General features: G+C 40.8%; 1 protein-coding gene across 1 annotated transcript in view; it reads right to left on the minus strand.

The window, feature by feature from the left end:
• The window catches only part of MNAT1 (MNAT1 component of CDK activating kinase), a 127163-nt gene that overhangs the window by 28963 nt on the left and 81353 nt on the right, over positions 1 to 16847 (minus strand). The window contains exon 7 of the mRNA XM_054200469.1: positions 9735 to 9856. Within this exon, the coding sequence (XP_054056444.1) occupies positions 9735 to 9856 (122 nt within the window). The remainder of the gene's footprint in view (positions 1 to 9734; positions 9857 to 16847) is intronic.

Below are 16847 nucleotides of genomic sequence, written 5' to 3' on the forward strand. Positions count from 1 at the left end.
AAAGGGCTTATTTTAAAAAACGCTGAATTAATAATTGCCTCCGTTGCTGTAAGTTTAGTGTCACCAGTCTTCCTAAGACCACTGTTCGTTCAGGGGCCAGTCCTCCCTTTCTCCGCTCCAGTGGGCGCTGCCGCGTGCTCCGGGTGCGCAGACAGACAGGTTTACTGGCCTCGCCATGGGGTGCACTGGCTGAGGCAGAGCACTGTGCAGATGGTACCGCAAGCCAGCATCAGCACCTCCAGCGAGCTTATTGTGGGTGTCAAGCAACCGTTCAACACCTCAATCATGTGATACAGAGGCTAATTTGAAATCAAAGCGGTGGATGCTTATAAATCAATAGTATTTAGAGAATTCATGGATTGTACCTCATTCTGCAAATACCGGCATTTAAGAGACTCGTGTCGTTCAAGCATGTCATGTTGTTAGTGTTTATGGTGAAAAAAAAGGAGTCCAGAACACACAAAGACAAGAACAGCTGTGCTTCTGGGGGTTTTGTTTGTTTGTTTGTAAAAGGTTTGGGTTCCTCTTTTCTCCCCTTGACCCAACACACTTGAGTCTCTAGCTACAAAAGACACCTGAGACACCTTTTACCTGTCCTTGGACATCCAATTTCAAAGATCCAAAGAGCTTCAGTTTTCCTCTCCTTAGTTAAGTAGTACCATGACACCAGAACTAATGCAGTCTGGCTTCTGACGGCTTAGTCCTGTGGATGCTAACAAGCTCCAGACGATGCTTTTCTTGGGCAGTTAGGACATCTATGAGGTGTCTCACTCCATGCAGTTTCTCTCGTGGCTAATAAGTTATAACCTTTCCAGGTAGCCTTTTGGTCAGTCAAGGTACTTTTAGGGTCCCCTCTCCATATCCAACCACCCCTTTTTATGCAGCAGCTAGGGTCTTAGCTACCCCTGAGATCTCTGCTGCTCCACAAAGTGTGACTGCAATCAGTGAAGAGATGCACAAACTGCTGGAATGGAGGGAGATATAAACTCCAATTCTTATGGGTGTGTAAGACTTGGATTTTTTTTTTTTTTTTTAAAAGGAAACCAGGAAAAATAAAGAAGAGAACACATGTGATCAGGTGCCATTAACTCTAAGGAAAGTTCTCTAGTTACACTTTTCCAAAAAGTTCCTCCAGTGTGATGTAATCTGGGGGACATCAGGGTTATTATCAAAATAAGAAAGCAGAAACTACCAGCCCAAACCTTAAAAATCTTGCCATCCATCATATCAGGTGTGAGATCGGTTACATACGTAGGATCAAATTTATGAATGGAATTACTGACTTTGGCAAATAGCATGCTCCTCCAGGAAGACATCCCTCACTCCTACCACTTAGCACTCTTCAGAGAGAGAAGCTTTAGACATTGTTGACTCCTGATCACTGTGAAAAATACTACTCGTCAAGAATAAAGCTACAATAAAGCTATCTGAAGAGGGTTAAAGAATCATGAGCAACAGGTTGAAAAGTTGCATAAAGCTTCAAGCAAGACTCCCCCATGCTTCTCTCTGCCTTTTCAGGAAACTTTTAATTCACCTTTTCAGTCACTTGATACCTGAGCACATAAATTTCATTTGGAAGGCTGCTTTACAGCTATGTTTACCAGTGTCAGAGTCAAGAAGATGCATCATTTCTGGCTTTATTTTCCCCTTTAGTGGTCTGTTTTGCAGGCTGTCCCACTCAGTCTATTTTCACTATACATAACTCCCCTGCTTGAAACAAGCGTTGAAGAGCCTAGGAAGCCTCTCCCTCTTCCTCTTTTTCAGGCTTCCTACTTGCGTTTTTATTAAAATGGATTTTTACAAATGCCTTAGAGGGCAAATTCAAAACAGGATGCTCCTCACCTTTCTACTTCAAGTACATCTGGTACTAAATAATTAATTTAAAAGATTGTCCATCCAAACAGACTCTTCAGAAAACCATGACAGCTTTTGCCTAGACTGCCCCAGAGCAATTCCTTGTCATGTCATCTCTCTGATATTCCTTACAGCCAAGTACAAACCATGAGCGATGCTCAGATGTTGGTCAAGAGCTGAAGCTTTCTCTCAGCAGTGGTCCTCCATGAGCTCCCATATTCTCTACGACCATCATTGGAGAGACTTTGCTCCTCATCGCTAAGGTGTTCCTGCCTCTCTAGTCTAACACTGGGCTTAAAGAAAGCATTTTGGCACTCTGTCCTGGGAAGAACTACAAAAGCTGAGGACACTGATGCCCTTCTGTTGAAGAAGAGATAAGCAGGAAGGATCACTCCTGCACATGCAAAACATATCGTTTTTCTACACAACTACACAACTCCCAATGCAATTATACGTACGGGTGAGGAGTCAGAGGAAGACTCAAAAAGGGCAATACAGTGCAGGAGGAGCAAGGTAAAAAAAAAAAAGTAAAGAAAAACACTGAGCACAGAAACTACTGACCTCAAACTTACCATATAATTTCAGAGAAGGAAGAGAAGACCTAAAATCTAACTTCTACAAAAATATATTTTGCTAAGCTGATAGAGGACAACTAAGGAGTAAAGTCTGTGGACATATAAAGTCACAAGAGAACCATACATCAATAGTGATATCAATGCAGGGGATGAAGAGAAGGATAAAAGCAAAGAAGGGTTTTCAATAAAAGATAAGAAATACCACAGACCATCGCGTATTTTTAAGTGGCTGGTAGTAACAAGGCTTTGATTTGGTGAGACACAAAAGACTGCAGAAAATAGGGCATTTGGCCCACACGATTGCAGGATGCCTCCTACCACATTATAACCCATCCGCAGACAGCTCTGCTGACGCTTTCAACTGTCTACTTAGCCTCACTGCCTCTACTTCTGCAGAGACAGCTCAGGGCTCGGCTCCTACCAACTTTCAATAATAAAGGCAATATTACCATCCTGATTTTTTGAAGTAATTGTAGATATTTACTGGTTAAACGTGTAGTACAGTTTGCCAGGCAATTCTCCATTCCTTATGCTAAGACTCTGAATATTTTTTTCTTCATATTATATGTATTTTAATAAATGCATGATTTAGTATTCTGCAAGCCCACACTACAAAAAGACTATTCTGGAATAAATGGTATAATTACATTTCCTACAGTGACCTTGTAATCTCTCGAGTATTTATTCTAGACTAAACAGCCTTACTCAGCTGCCCTGTGTCTGATTGTCGATGAAAGAAGCTTGTTTGACAACTGCTTCGAGCAGAAACATATTTTTTCCATGATTGCACGAAAAAGTTAAAAAACATTACCAGACCAGTATTCTGAGTACAGAGACTCATGTTAGATCGATGAGTTAATTCTGAAGCCAAACGCCAACAAAAACAATTACTATGGACATTCTGCTGTCATGGCCAGCTTTTGAGGTTAATTTAGTGGTACATATACAAGTACAGCCAACTTTACATATAAGAAACTACATGGTGTATGCAGGCGTCCTTCTTTGTTTCTTTATATATTTTCCATATTCTCTGCTTTTTATAACCCTCCCGAGACCTTTTACAGTTACAGAACCCACACTATACCCACAGGTGGGCGGGCAGGAAGCAAAAGTCTCCGTTTCATAAGCAGTCCGCTTTTAATATATTCAATTGCTAATGACCTTGACAGAAGAGCTCCATGCAAAACACCATATACTACAGGGTGTTGTTTGAAATGTTCATAGACATTTTTGCCAGAAAACTGATTTCTTAAACAGTAAGATTTCAGACGGCGCTCCTTTCCTCGATTTCCACTCAGTTGGAAAAACTGGTGCTAATCTACCTCCTCTGCATTAAACTTGCGTCCTTCCAAAAACCTATGACGAAACCTGTAGGATTTCTACAGTACACTAAAGCAATACAAGAAAGTTTCTACATCAAACCAAATTAAGATGGTTTACACACAGTTCTGTTTCCTTGTTCCATCCTCTCTTGAAAAAGACAGCACACTTAGCCATATTCACCATTCCAAAAAAGTGTACCCACGTAGTACTTCTGTTGTCATTCACAGGTTTTCATTTAATTGTTCGTGATAAAATGAGAAAAAATGCTTCACTTTAAAAGGCTGTATGCAAATGGAGCTGTGTCTTCAAAGCAGTAATCACTACTTACCTGATAATTCTCATTCATTAGGTGCCTGATTCAAAACACATTGCAGCCGACAGAAATCTTTCTGCGGAGGATCAGGCCCTGCAGCAGGAGACACTGGGAAATTCAGACCATATGCCTTGGTAGCCAAGAGAATTCCTGCAAGAAGGAGTGCAGCCCTCTACATGCTCTCCAAAGCAAGACAAACTTTCCTTGCTCTTACTCAATCTTTTGACTCTGACTACTGAGCTTATTGAGAAACTATATTCTATTCAAAGGAGCAGAATGAATTGAGTGTTCAAAAATCAATGGGCCAAAGCAGATCAAGTAAGTCCTTCATTTGCGGCTTTTCTCGTTTTCCAAGATTCAAGAAATATCTGCATACCCCATGACAAAGAGAGCAGACGTGAAAAATCACCTGCTACAACTTTTAAAGCCCAGTGGTCCTGTCACCCATTCAAAACCAATTCTCAGTGATTTCACTGCCTTGAACCTAATGCAGACACTGACAGGATTTTAGCAAAAACTAATCTGGACAAAGATCAGATCAACTATGGTTTAAGAGTAGTTTTGAGCGCATCCTTATTATTGCCTCACTCAAAAAAAAAAAAAAAATCACTATGATTGACAGCAAAGAAGTTACACGAGTCATTTCTAGATTAAGTGCCAGAACTCTACATGTGTTTCAAATTACACTACAACACTGTACAACAAAGAAATATGCAGAAATTTTCCACTTGAAATGAAGGTTAAAAATTAAACACTAACAAAGCTCAAACAGATATGAAATCCAACCTCCTCATCTTAATTCGAAATTTAAAATGACTGAGCTGTCCTACACTAGGAAAAAAAGGAACGAATCAACGCAGTTTTTTGTTATAAAAAGCACAGTGGCCTGAAACACATTTGTTATATGTACAGACTTCCACAGCACTCTGATTTGCTTCAGTACTTACCCTCAACTCTTAAAATGACATTTTGCTTAGATTTAACTTTTAAGTTATCAAGCTATATTACCTATCTCCATTAGATTAGTGTTCACCATTGAAATTTATTTTTGCATCATATTTAAACATGATTAACTGATTAACTGGAGTGCTCCTAACAATGGGGTTACACATGAAAACAAATTGATAGATCAAAGGGAAGTCACATTCTTCCCTAAAGAAAAGCAAAGATTTTTGGAGCAAACTCAATTTTTTTTTATACACACATGTGTATGTCCAGGCTGTATCTCTCCAGACAAAGCTAAGGAGGCAAACACAATTTTATTTTAAGCAGCCCAGGCTTGACTTGATTACAAGGTCTGCACAAGAGCTCTCTGTTAAGGCAGAGGATTTTTAAAGCGGAGTGCAAACAGAAATTTTTAGTCTCGTAAATTACCTCTATTTTGTAAGAATGGCAAGAACAGGACTGGTGCTGTGTTAAGAGTAGAATCCACTGTAGATTACAAGAGACTGTTTCTGAAGTTTGAGATGTGAAATTTACACATCTTTACCCAAAATGTTAATCACATAAGCAGATTTTCAATTTATGGTCAGTTTTTAAGTAGCTTGTGTATGGCTCTTCCACAGCTGTAAATACTTGGTGTGATAACGCTGTGTGGCCGCTCCTGCTAGCCATACATACTTACAATTAATGCCAAGAATGTCCGTACATTTTTCAGGACCTCAAATAAACATAATTTTGATCCTTGGGGGAGGGGTGGTTTTGGTTTTTTTTTTTGTTGGATTTTTTTTTTTTTTAATCAAAACTACATAACAAACATACATTTTAAAAACAACAAACTAATTTCCATCCCCATCCTGTTTTGGTTTTTCACTACTTGGCATGTCAGAGTTTGTTATATTTTTCATTTCTTTTGTTTTGCAGTAAGAAAAATCCAGACCTCCAACCACACAAATTCAGTGTGCTCAGCTAAAACACTGAAAAAAAAAAAAAAAAAGAAAAAAAAACCACGCTTTTTTTGCCCCTCTTAGAAAACCTCAAAGTAAAGTAATTGCAGCGAGTGGCTGAGCATCCAGGCGCTCATGCTCTCTCTCTTAACCGCACACCTCCTCTCCCCGAAAGCCATGGTAGGTCACACAGCCTTGCAATGATTTTGGCAGTTCAATAGATTTGGACCGATTTGAACCAAAAGATGACACTCCCCACTTTACTCAAACTACACCAACCCAACCTTGTCTGGTGACGGCAGAAGCGCCAGTAGCGTCTCGACAAGACAGAGCTGTCTAAACGTGGCTCCCATCAGCAGGTTGCCTTCAACTCCACCCAAAAGTGACAATTTCCCAATGCACATCACTGAACGCTTCAGTAATTTAGAGTAGTGACCAAGTCGCGCAGACCCAGGACTACTGGTCATTACAGAAGGACATGCAGCTACAGAACCTGCCTCCAGGACAGGTACGTTACAGTGACCAAAGACCCCACTTTTCTCCAAGGACAATACCACAGGTCTGGGAGACGTTCTCATACGTGGCTTCTCCCCTTCTTCCTTTCAAGTCACATTTCCATTTGACAGCTGACAGGCAGGAGCTGGCCTCACAGGCTGAACACCCAAAGTGACCCTTGCCACCCAGATCCAACCAGCACCAACCTGGCAGGGTCAGTGTGTATTCACGGGACTATCAGCCACCAAGACTTCCTCGTAGGAACCTCACAGACATGTAGTCAAGGGAACATGTATCAGAGGCTGGCTCCGGGAAAGGCTCACTCCCCCTGCCAGAAGGTTAAATACTGTCTACAAATTAGTGTAATACATATTGCTCCCAGAAAGCCATGCAATTCAGGATTATCGCCTATATTTCATTACTTCCAAAAAATCCTCTTCCACTAAAAAAAAGGGTGAGCCTCCCTGAAGGACACAAACCCCTACACATTACACGAAACATTTGTGTTGGGGAAAAAAAAAATAAGTCTATTTATTCATTATTCTCAGATTTCCAACACAATAGCAAAAAATGCATCATATGGATGTTAATGGATTTTTTTCAGTAAATGGAAAGAAAGAAAAATTACAGCCTCAAGAGAAACTGAAAACAAATTTCTAAAACCAGTTTGAACATAAATTTCCTTTTTTGCAAAACATGCAAAAACCATACAGACGAGCAGCAGGAGAATGCAGAATCAAGTTTATTGGACTGTATGCAAAATTTTTTTGTAAAGCCTAACGAGCAAATAATACAAGTCATCTTAAAAAACAATTTTTTTTAATTATAAAAGATCCCTAACAAATGTTCTAAATGATCCCTTAAGAATTCTCCCTTTTTCTTGCTCTTTGCTAGAAACCTTCTTGCCAGCTGTCTCCCACGTTACAGTAGTTTACTAAGAAAGAAAAGCAACACTGATGCTGAAACCTAAAGTGAGTCTTGAGAAGGTAAGAGTTTAAGATTTGAATATTCAGAAAGCCCACTCTACCGAGTGTTTTGAAGATAATAAACTGTATCTTAAAAAAAAAAAAAAGAAGTAGTAAATAAAATTATGCTACCAGAAGTGAATTAAAAGTCTCAGGCTGGCAGTGTCTTTGCAATGATTTTGGCTCCAGAAACTCAGATGATGACAGCCTGCACATTTGAGGGAACTATTTAGCAGCAATAAATAGCCAGACTGCAAAATTATTAACGAGAACATGAAAAGAAGGAAAAAACAAACAAACAAAAATAAATTCAGAGTTAACCTGTCTTTATATGAGTCCAAATGAATAGGAAACTAAAAATCTTTAGCAGGACTGGAGAACATTGTGCCCAGCTCTTCTGCCTCACCCAGGCAGCTGTATGCAGCTGCCTGAAAAAACCCAAAGCAAAGACCGAGGCACATTAATTGAGCGTTCATCATCAACAGGAAATGCGCATGAGTTCATATAAACACAGAAACACAAATATATAAACGAATAGCCTTGCATGGTTTGAGGTATTTCAGACACCCCGTGGAATAGGGTTAGAGTTGTACCGGCTGGGAACCCACAGCATCGATATATTTGTTTTGGAATTGCAAACAGCCTCAGGACTCAGAACTCCTCTGGTGGGCACCACCAACCCACCCGCACACCTCCCCTTGTAGCCCAGCCACCCAGCACCCCTGCCACTCTTAACTCTTTCATCACCTCCAGAGCCAAGCCCTTCACGCTTGGAGGGGTAAAACGACACGTGTGTCAAAGTGTCTCCAAGAAAAGGCTGTGAGAGTTGTTTGCAAACCCTGCTCCAAATATGCTCGCGCGCAGATGTCGTAACACAACTGCAGTATTTAAAGGATTTTGTTCTGCAAGGTGGTAGGTTGCCTTCAAACCAGTGTCAGGCAGTTAGATGGGATGGACACAGATAGCACAGGGTTCCTGCTGGATCTGGACATCAGCACTCACCTTACAAGGGCACAGTCAAAGGGACAGGGACTGGGAATCCTCCCTGCACAAGTCATCTTTCTCCACCACCCAAGTATTTCCATTCGTGGTGAGGCTTAGGGCTGAGAGGGCCTCAAAGCTCCCCTCAAACTGGGGGTCCCTCACAGCTGTGCTTCATTCAAACAGGTGGTGAAGGCTGAGTCTGGCTCTGCCGGAGTTTAAACTGCTAACAGATATTTGGTCTCAGAAGCTTGATAGCAGATAGTGAAAGTTAGAGGCATCAGGAGGACACACAGACAACAAAAATGAAGACAACCTCAATTCCAGGCAGCCTTGAATTTTCTGAAGCACCATTAGGTTGCTTATTTATTTTAAAAGTAATAATAACAATTAAAAAAAAAAAAAATCTATCTACTTCTATCATTTTCTGGATGAGATACAATTTCTCCTGTGCCAGTGAACTAGTTGGGATTCCTGTTTGGATTTCAGTGGTCTCTGAAACTGCACACTAAAGTGTCTCAACTTTGTTCAGCACTTTGTGGCTTCAGTTTTCCCATATTGTACAGTCAAACGCAAACAGTTATTTTTTTAAACTCTTTCTTGCCTTGCCAGTCTGTGCATTCACTCTGCCGCTTAATTTTCCAGCCACTCTGAGTGCTGGTGACCTTGAAAGTTAGGCCATGACGAGTTGGGTGACACTCACTATCCCAGTAGCTACACATTTTCAGGTGGCATTCAGCTATGAACAGGTCTCTAGAGAGCAGACACATCACTTTTGGACTTCCCAGCCTCCATTACCCAGGTACAGCAGGCTCCCAAGCTCTCTTCCAAACACGGCTGCACGCCAAGCTGCTGGACCAGCCCTACATTATATTTTTTGACAAAGTTAAGCTCTGTGCTTCATTTCTCACAAACGCAGTTTGACTGTAGACAGCAGTCGACAAGTAAATCTACCCTTTTCCATGGCAAACAGCCCAACTTTAATATTTTTACTGGCTTACAGCTGGGTAAATTAAGCCCCAGATTTTTATTTATTTATTTTTTAATACCGTGCAACTGAAAATGAACAGCTACTTCACTACGACTGCCAAGGACAACCTTAAAAACACTAATGCAATCCAGTCCAGCTCTCAATAGATCTATAAAGAGTAGAGGACCAAAAATTTCAGCTTATCCACCCAAACAAAATGTTGGTTGGGCAGGAAGTCTAATATTTCGTTAAGAGCCTTAAAAAAAAAAAGAAAGAAAGAAAAAAGACCCCTACATGCTGGCAAACTGAAGATGGTTACAGTCCCAGCTATAATGCCATGAAATGGGAATTAAAACTTGCTGTGTTACTTACCCCAGCCTTCCCAGCATTTCAAGATCTGGAACTTGTGGACCATATGTCTCCACTTGCAGAGGCTGATACTCATACAAAGCTTCCTCTAGCTTTTGAATGGGAGCTAATGAAATATGCTGACCCTGTTTAAAAAAAAAAAAAAAAAAAAAAAAAGTAAAAGATTTCTACATACTGGGTCAAGGTTTTGTTTTGACTTTTTTAAAATGCAATGCAATGCAAGAACAAGCTTATACCATTAACCTGGTACAGACGAAGACCATCCCATTAAGAACATACTGTCTACCATATCACTCATTTCTTCACGATTTAAATATTTTACTGGGATCTACAATTTGGAAGCAATGTTTCATTAGCTATAACTGTTTGGACAAGTTAGGAGGAAAGAGGGAAGTTTTATTGAAAGCAGGCTTACCATTAGACAGTGCAGCTCCTTCCAGCATCACTAGTAAAATCATTATTAGGTAGAAGTTTTGTGTATCAGAAGTAATATCAAACAAAGGTCTCTCAGCAACCCTATTTGATTCTGTAATCAATGATTTCCTGAAAGCCCTAATTAAAAAGGGAAGCCGCTTTCATTTCTCTCTGCAAGTTTTGTAAGCTCCCACATATAATGGCTCTCAAGATAGACTTTTATGGTGCAATACAATTAATTCGTTCAGAAAATTCCCATTTGTTTCATAACTAAAAATATAGAAACACACAAACATAAAACTTTCATTCCAGATCACAGATTCATAGAATCATGTAGGCTTCCAAAACTTCCTTTACCTTCTGCAGGTTTATAGTACACTTAAAAAGCTATCTTTAGACTTGGTCTACTTGGTCTTAAAATACAAATATACAATATCCATAAGCATAAAAAAGTAAAGCTAGATTGCCTTACCATTTGTTATGAACTGCTAAAATCTTATACGTGTACAATATAGCACCATGCTGACTAATATACGTATTAGTTAAATATATCAACCAATATGGGGATGTGGCCAAGCTTTTCTGTTTGGTTTTCAAAAAGAAATTGTTCATACACAAGTAAAAAGATTTTAAATTTAAGCTCATATGGAATACCTGAACCACACAGACATCCGTAAACCCTGCTGAGATATTTGGGTCAAACTGGGGCATGACCTGCTGATTCACTTGAAAGGGAACGCAGCTCCTCACAGCTGATACCCAAGGTATGCTATTCCCAAGAGAATGCAAATTTACCAGCAGTCACATTTTCAGGTCTAGAACACTAATTTTTGCATCTTCCATCTCGGTTTATACTTTTTGTACCTATTCATCATCCTCCATCAGAAACAATTTGGTACCTTGCCACTGTCATAGATTTTTCTAAATAAGTAGATGCACAGGACAAAGTGTAGATAGTGAAACAAATAAGCACATATATACAGTATTTGAAAGGGATTTTTGTGAGCATTTTAGCATTGTTTATAGAAAATATTTAAGATAGTCACATTCCACTGATACCACTGTATTGCAAAATGTCAAGCCACATCTCTTATATTAAACTTGTACTGCGTTGTATATTGTACAACAGAAGAGAAAACGATCATTCTTAAAGTGTGACACAACAGAAAAAAAACCCACCACTAGACTACCGTCCTGGTTCCAGGGGGAATAGGGTTAATTCTCCCCAGGCTCCGGCAGGGAGACAGGTATCCCACCTCATGTGAGCCATGCCCTGCCTGGAGCCGGGCGGGCAGGAAGTCCCCGCTTGGAGATGAACTGCTGGTGGATCCAGTGCAGTTGCGACTCCTTTTGGAATCTCCATAGCTTTCCCTCTGAAAGGGGGGGCGGTGTGTGCAATGCAGGTGCTTCAGACCACCGAGGAACAGCTAGACAGTTTCACCCCCCCCTCCTCCAAGTCCCTATCACTCCGAGCTCTCACAAAACAGGAGACTTGTGGCTGGAAAGAAGGGGTCAGGAGGATACGAGATAGAGCCAAAGTTAACAGATGTTGCTGCGTGACATTCTACACTGATTTGTTGATCTTTCACACAGTTTCAATTTTCTACTGTATTCTATGGTGCTCACAACAATTAGCAGCAGCAGCAAAAAGACAGAGCACTATGAGCTCCCCCGAAACAGCCTGGCTTCCCCTGTAGCAACTGAGCTTCACATCTGCAAAACGCAGGAATTTAGGAAAGTAGTGGTATTGTTTTTGTAGACATTTTGTCTGCAACAGGAGATCGGAAGCTTTCCACGGTGTAATGCTGTGTATAAGCCTGGCTCCCACTGGTGATCACTTACTGAGCTTCATGTCCCTGGGGCCACTTCTGTAAGCATCTACTCCCTCAAGCAGAAACGAAAGGCTCCTAACCTAGGACACTGGGTTAAAATTAACTAAAGAAGGAAAAAATAAAAGTCAGTAGAAGGGGCAAGCTGTTAATTAAATTTGTGGTTGAGGACAGCAACCTTTCTCAATTTGGAGCATGGATATTTTTGTTTAGAGAGTTGCAGAAAATAGCTAAGAAAATTGAAGATGTAAGTTCTTGAGATGTACTCTCATGGAGCTAGGCCGATCTCTATGGAAATACCAGCAGCTCAAGTTTTCCATTGAAACGGCTCTGTGTCTGTGTGTCATGAGAACAGATAGTTCTGGCCTTTTCCTGCACTGCCCAGGAGCCTGGTAGGGCTGCTGATACTGTTACGGTGACAGTCTCCTGAAGACAAAACACGGTGAATTAAGTTCTCAAGTCAGCCATGAGTCACTCAACTTTCATAGTTAGCATATTGTTATTTCTGGGCCACAAACTGTTGCTGAAACATTAAAACCAGGCAACCACACATTATAAAAAAAAAAAGTAGGAAAAGGGAGGTTAAAAATTCAGCTTTAATCCCACTTCATGGTACTTTAAGATACAAATGCAAGGTCTTTTTATGTTGCTAGAGGTGGTTAATTTACAATCTGTTCATGTTCTACAAAATATCATACTTTGTAACTACATTCACGTGGGCATGTTACACCTATTGTGAGAGATTAATTTTTAAATAAGACTTCTAGATTTCAATTTTTAACAATATCTTTATCTCTAACCAAACCAAAGGGAAAGACATGTCAACATTTTACATGCGTACAACATAATCTGGTGAGTGAAAAGTCTCAGTCTTCCCAAATCCAGAGCAATTTTCTTCCAGCCAGAGAAAAGAAAATTCAGTTTCAGGCAAAAATCAAAACCATGATAATTATTTTGGGAAATTACTTGTGCATGGAAAAAAGGAGCAGCTCAGATTGCAGGAGCCACATCTCTGGAGGGCATCACCCGAACAGCTGCTTGCTGTTAGTGGAGTTGCCACTGGTGCGTTCCTAACACTTTTTTTAACGAGAGCAACTTCTGGCGACATTGGCCAAGAGACATGAGAAGGCTCCCAAAAAATGGATGGCGCTCATCACAAGTCTCTTTCACCACTAGCATTTATGCTGCTACAGATGCGCATCTCTGTCTGGGGACTCCTGGGAGAATGGGATGAAAATGTTTCATTTGTCTTCCTCTCTTTGTGACGTTCCCAAGGTGCCAGAGGTCAGAAGGGATCACGACTGTCATTCACACTCAGAAATCAACTAGGAACTGCAAGGGAGCTGCCTATGAATGGTGAGGAGGCTGACTGGTCAGCACGCCAGCTGTATGGTGGACACCAGTGTATACCTTATGGGGAAAGGCACAGAGCCATGCCAAGACTTTTCTGTGAAGTGCAGTACTGCAGAAACAATGCACTGTGGTGGCCCAGAGAGCACAAGCAGAACATCACAAGAGCAGCAGCGTGTAGAAACTGTCCATCCTTGAGCTGGTCTGACCTCATGTCCAGCACAGGCCAGGAGATTTTGTGTTCCTGTACAAAGCCCAAGGACTGGCAGTTCAGCCAAAGCATCTTCTTTTGAAAGGCATCCAATCTAGACTTAAAGATTTCAGATTATAAAGGTCCAGGCACAGCCCCTAGGTAAGTTGCTCCAATAGTTAATTATTTTCACCTTTAATTATTGGCAGCTCTTTTCGGGTTCATCAAGACCAGTTTGAAAGCATCGGCTCTCTCCTACATCTTTCTCACCTATGTACTGGGCCAAGGTGCAAGCATTAAGAACCAGTACGTACTTTTACACAGCAAAATAACTGCATGGTTTGTGTCCAACCAGCAGACCTGCACCTCAAGGAGACTGTGCAGCTGTATGACACAGCTCATTTGTTTTCATTTCCCAAAATCACAACTTTAGCTGATGGACTTTGGCAACGTGGATTACATTCCACTCAGCAATGCGGAAAGAAAAAAAAACAACCACGACTGGCTGTTGTTCCTGCCCTATAACTGTCTGGCCTTTAGGTAAAGGCTTTTTCCTATAAACTGGATTTTAGTCTGCCTTGATTTGGGAAAGGGTTAGATGGAAGCATAAGAGTTACAATATACATTCACATCTGAAAGGGGCTGAAGCCTGGTCAAGCCCTGCAACCACGTGAGCTCTGCAGATGTTTTGAACAGGCGGTACCTACACTGCCAACTCCTTGCAATGCAAAGTGCAGTGGTGTGGCAATGCGTGCTCCTGAGCTCACGGGCTTCCAACTTGTTCAGCCCTGTGCAGATTACACTGCAGGCACAACACGGTATGGCACAGATTGGTGCAAAAAGGCTGGGATGGAAACCAATGACAACTTACCAGTGAAAAGTTTTGCCTTTACTCTTTTCACTGATGTTGTGGTAAGGTATATTTACAGCAACTCTTGTTGAAGTTCAAAGGTTCGATTTGACCAATATGATCTTAGTTACAAATCATTTGACCAGTAGCATCTCAGTTTTGTGTCCCTGCTCTGAGTGGTCCCTAGCCGTTTCATAAAAGACTGCTATAAAAGGGAGGCAGTTGTGTTACTTCACAGACATCACAAGAGACAATAACTGTTACTTAGGACTTACACAGCACTTTTACAGATCCAGAAACCGCATTACATCTACGAGGTAAGACTTTTACGTTTCCTGTATTCCACCTAGACAGCCAGCCTTACCTCTTTCCAGCATTAGGAGGCATTTATCAGCATGTTAAAACCAAAATGAAAGCAGTGGGTCCAAGATCCTGCTTTTGCATTGCTTTCTCCTGACAAACTTAAGATCTGATGTTGTGGTCAAGAGTATGTATTTCTAATTCCCCTTGGATGCTGTAATGTTTGCGTAAAAGAAGCTGACAGTATCCAAATGGAGATAGAAAAGGCTTCCAAGAACACAGACAACAGATTTTCCTGCCTCCTCTCCCTCCCACCCCTATCTTCGTGACATACAATTTTTTTTTCTGGGATTATTTTAGGCACCATAGCTGTATATTACACATTGGAATGTATGGAACCACAAAACACACTGTTAATTAGAAGGAAGGCATTTGCTTATCCTCATGACTTTGTTTACGTAAAAGACTGCACAGCAATGGGTTTGTGAGCAACTCATTTTCCATTCATGTACTGTATGGTTTTAGATGAGGGAAAACTGTATGGTTTTAGATGAGGGAAATACAGGATTAAATTAGGAGAGGGGACCAAGCAATGTCTTTGCACTACAAGTAAAACTGACTGGCTGATTTACTTTTCACTATCCTAGATATGCTGTTTGAGGCATCTCTCAGTTTAAATAATAAGAAAACAAAAACAGTAGCCAGTTTTTGTTTCAGACTGTGTTACAACATGGCATTAAGAAAAAAAAAAAAAGCTACGGATTACATCCAGAGAAGAGTTGCCCTTGCAGTGACAAGGAGCTTATTTTAAACAAAAAACAGATGTCCTTTTAGGAAAAGTCACAGCTATTAGAGCAACAGAACTATAGTGTATCAGTGCACCTTTCACACAGGGGTTTGGGGAGGAACTCTTGGCAAACGCCAGGTATATCTGTATCTGCCTGCTAGCAGAAAGAGGTTATTTTAGCACACAGAATCCATAAATATCAGCTCAAGGTGCAGCATCCGCACGTCTTCCCATCCTGCTGTCTCTCCCTTTCCATCTCCAATACGACACTGCCCTTCCTTCACCTCCTTCCGTCGGCAGCAAAAAGGAATAACAACTGACAGTCTTCTCAGAAATCTCTCAAGTGCCGAGGAGGAGGAGAAAGGCGACTGACACCAAAAATGCACTAGAGTAGGGGAAAGAGGAGGAACAGCTATGCCACAAAAACATCCTCAGGCAAGAGACAGAAGCCAGAGATTGGGGTCATTAAAACTTGTTCAGACAAAGCACGTTTCTATACTAGAAGCGGCTGGACTAGATGATGAAGCCAAATCTTTTTGCTCTTTTAATTTCTCTCTGCTTAGGAACTTACTCAGGTCTGCTATTGCCACACTACCAGAACACAGCACACATGTCAGATAACAAAAATACTAATATTTATGTGCTAAATCTCATTAAGTCAGTTTGCAGCAATGTTATTTTTTACTAAACTCTTTTCCCAGTCAGGTTGCCCTCCCCAGCCTGGCATAAGGAGCACACGGCTAGTCGATAAGAAAGCAAGCGCTGTGGGATGCCACGACACTGCTAAAGCGTATCGAGCATCGCTTCGATTGTACGCGGCACGAGAGAGAGGTTAACGAAGACTCTTCTTGATACACTCTCATTTGACTGTGTAATTATCCAAATGCTTTCAAGTGAATGTGAAAACAATACTACACATTCCTTGAAATAGTCTTATAAAACTATTTTACTGTTAAGCTCAAAACAGACTTCAGGTTTTGGAAAGATTTCATGTTAATAGAATTTCTTACAGAACAATATAATGCAAATATCTTAGGCAATGCAGTTTGAGCCAAAAGCTGGGATTGGGGTTTTTTTTTTCTTTTCAGTTCCCACCCTCCCAATTCACTATTGACAAATCCATGTCAGCAATGCTAGTACGGCTTTCTGATTCTGATTAACTACTTACTTTGACTACAGCAGTACTCAGGAAACAGAGAACGAAACTGGTAGATTTGGAGGGTTCAGTTAATATTATTTTAACCTTCGCCCTCTCTGTCTTCCACAGCTTTTTTAAATAAACATGAAAAATGTCAAACTAAAATGCATAATTCTATTCCTTAGTCTGAAATCCCTATGCCAGTGAGGCTTTTCCAAAGATTTAAATATCTGAAACCAACTGCTCTTTCTTCTGCTC

Source organism: Rissa tridactyla, chromosome 4 (genome assembly GCF_028500815.1).
Source record: "Rissa tridactyla isolate bRisTri1 chromosome 4, bRisTri1.patW.cur.20221130, whole genome shotgun sequence".
Taxonomy (NCBI): domain Eukaryota; kingdom Metazoa; phylum Chordata; class Aves; order Charadriiformes; family Laridae; genus Rissa; species Rissa tridactyla.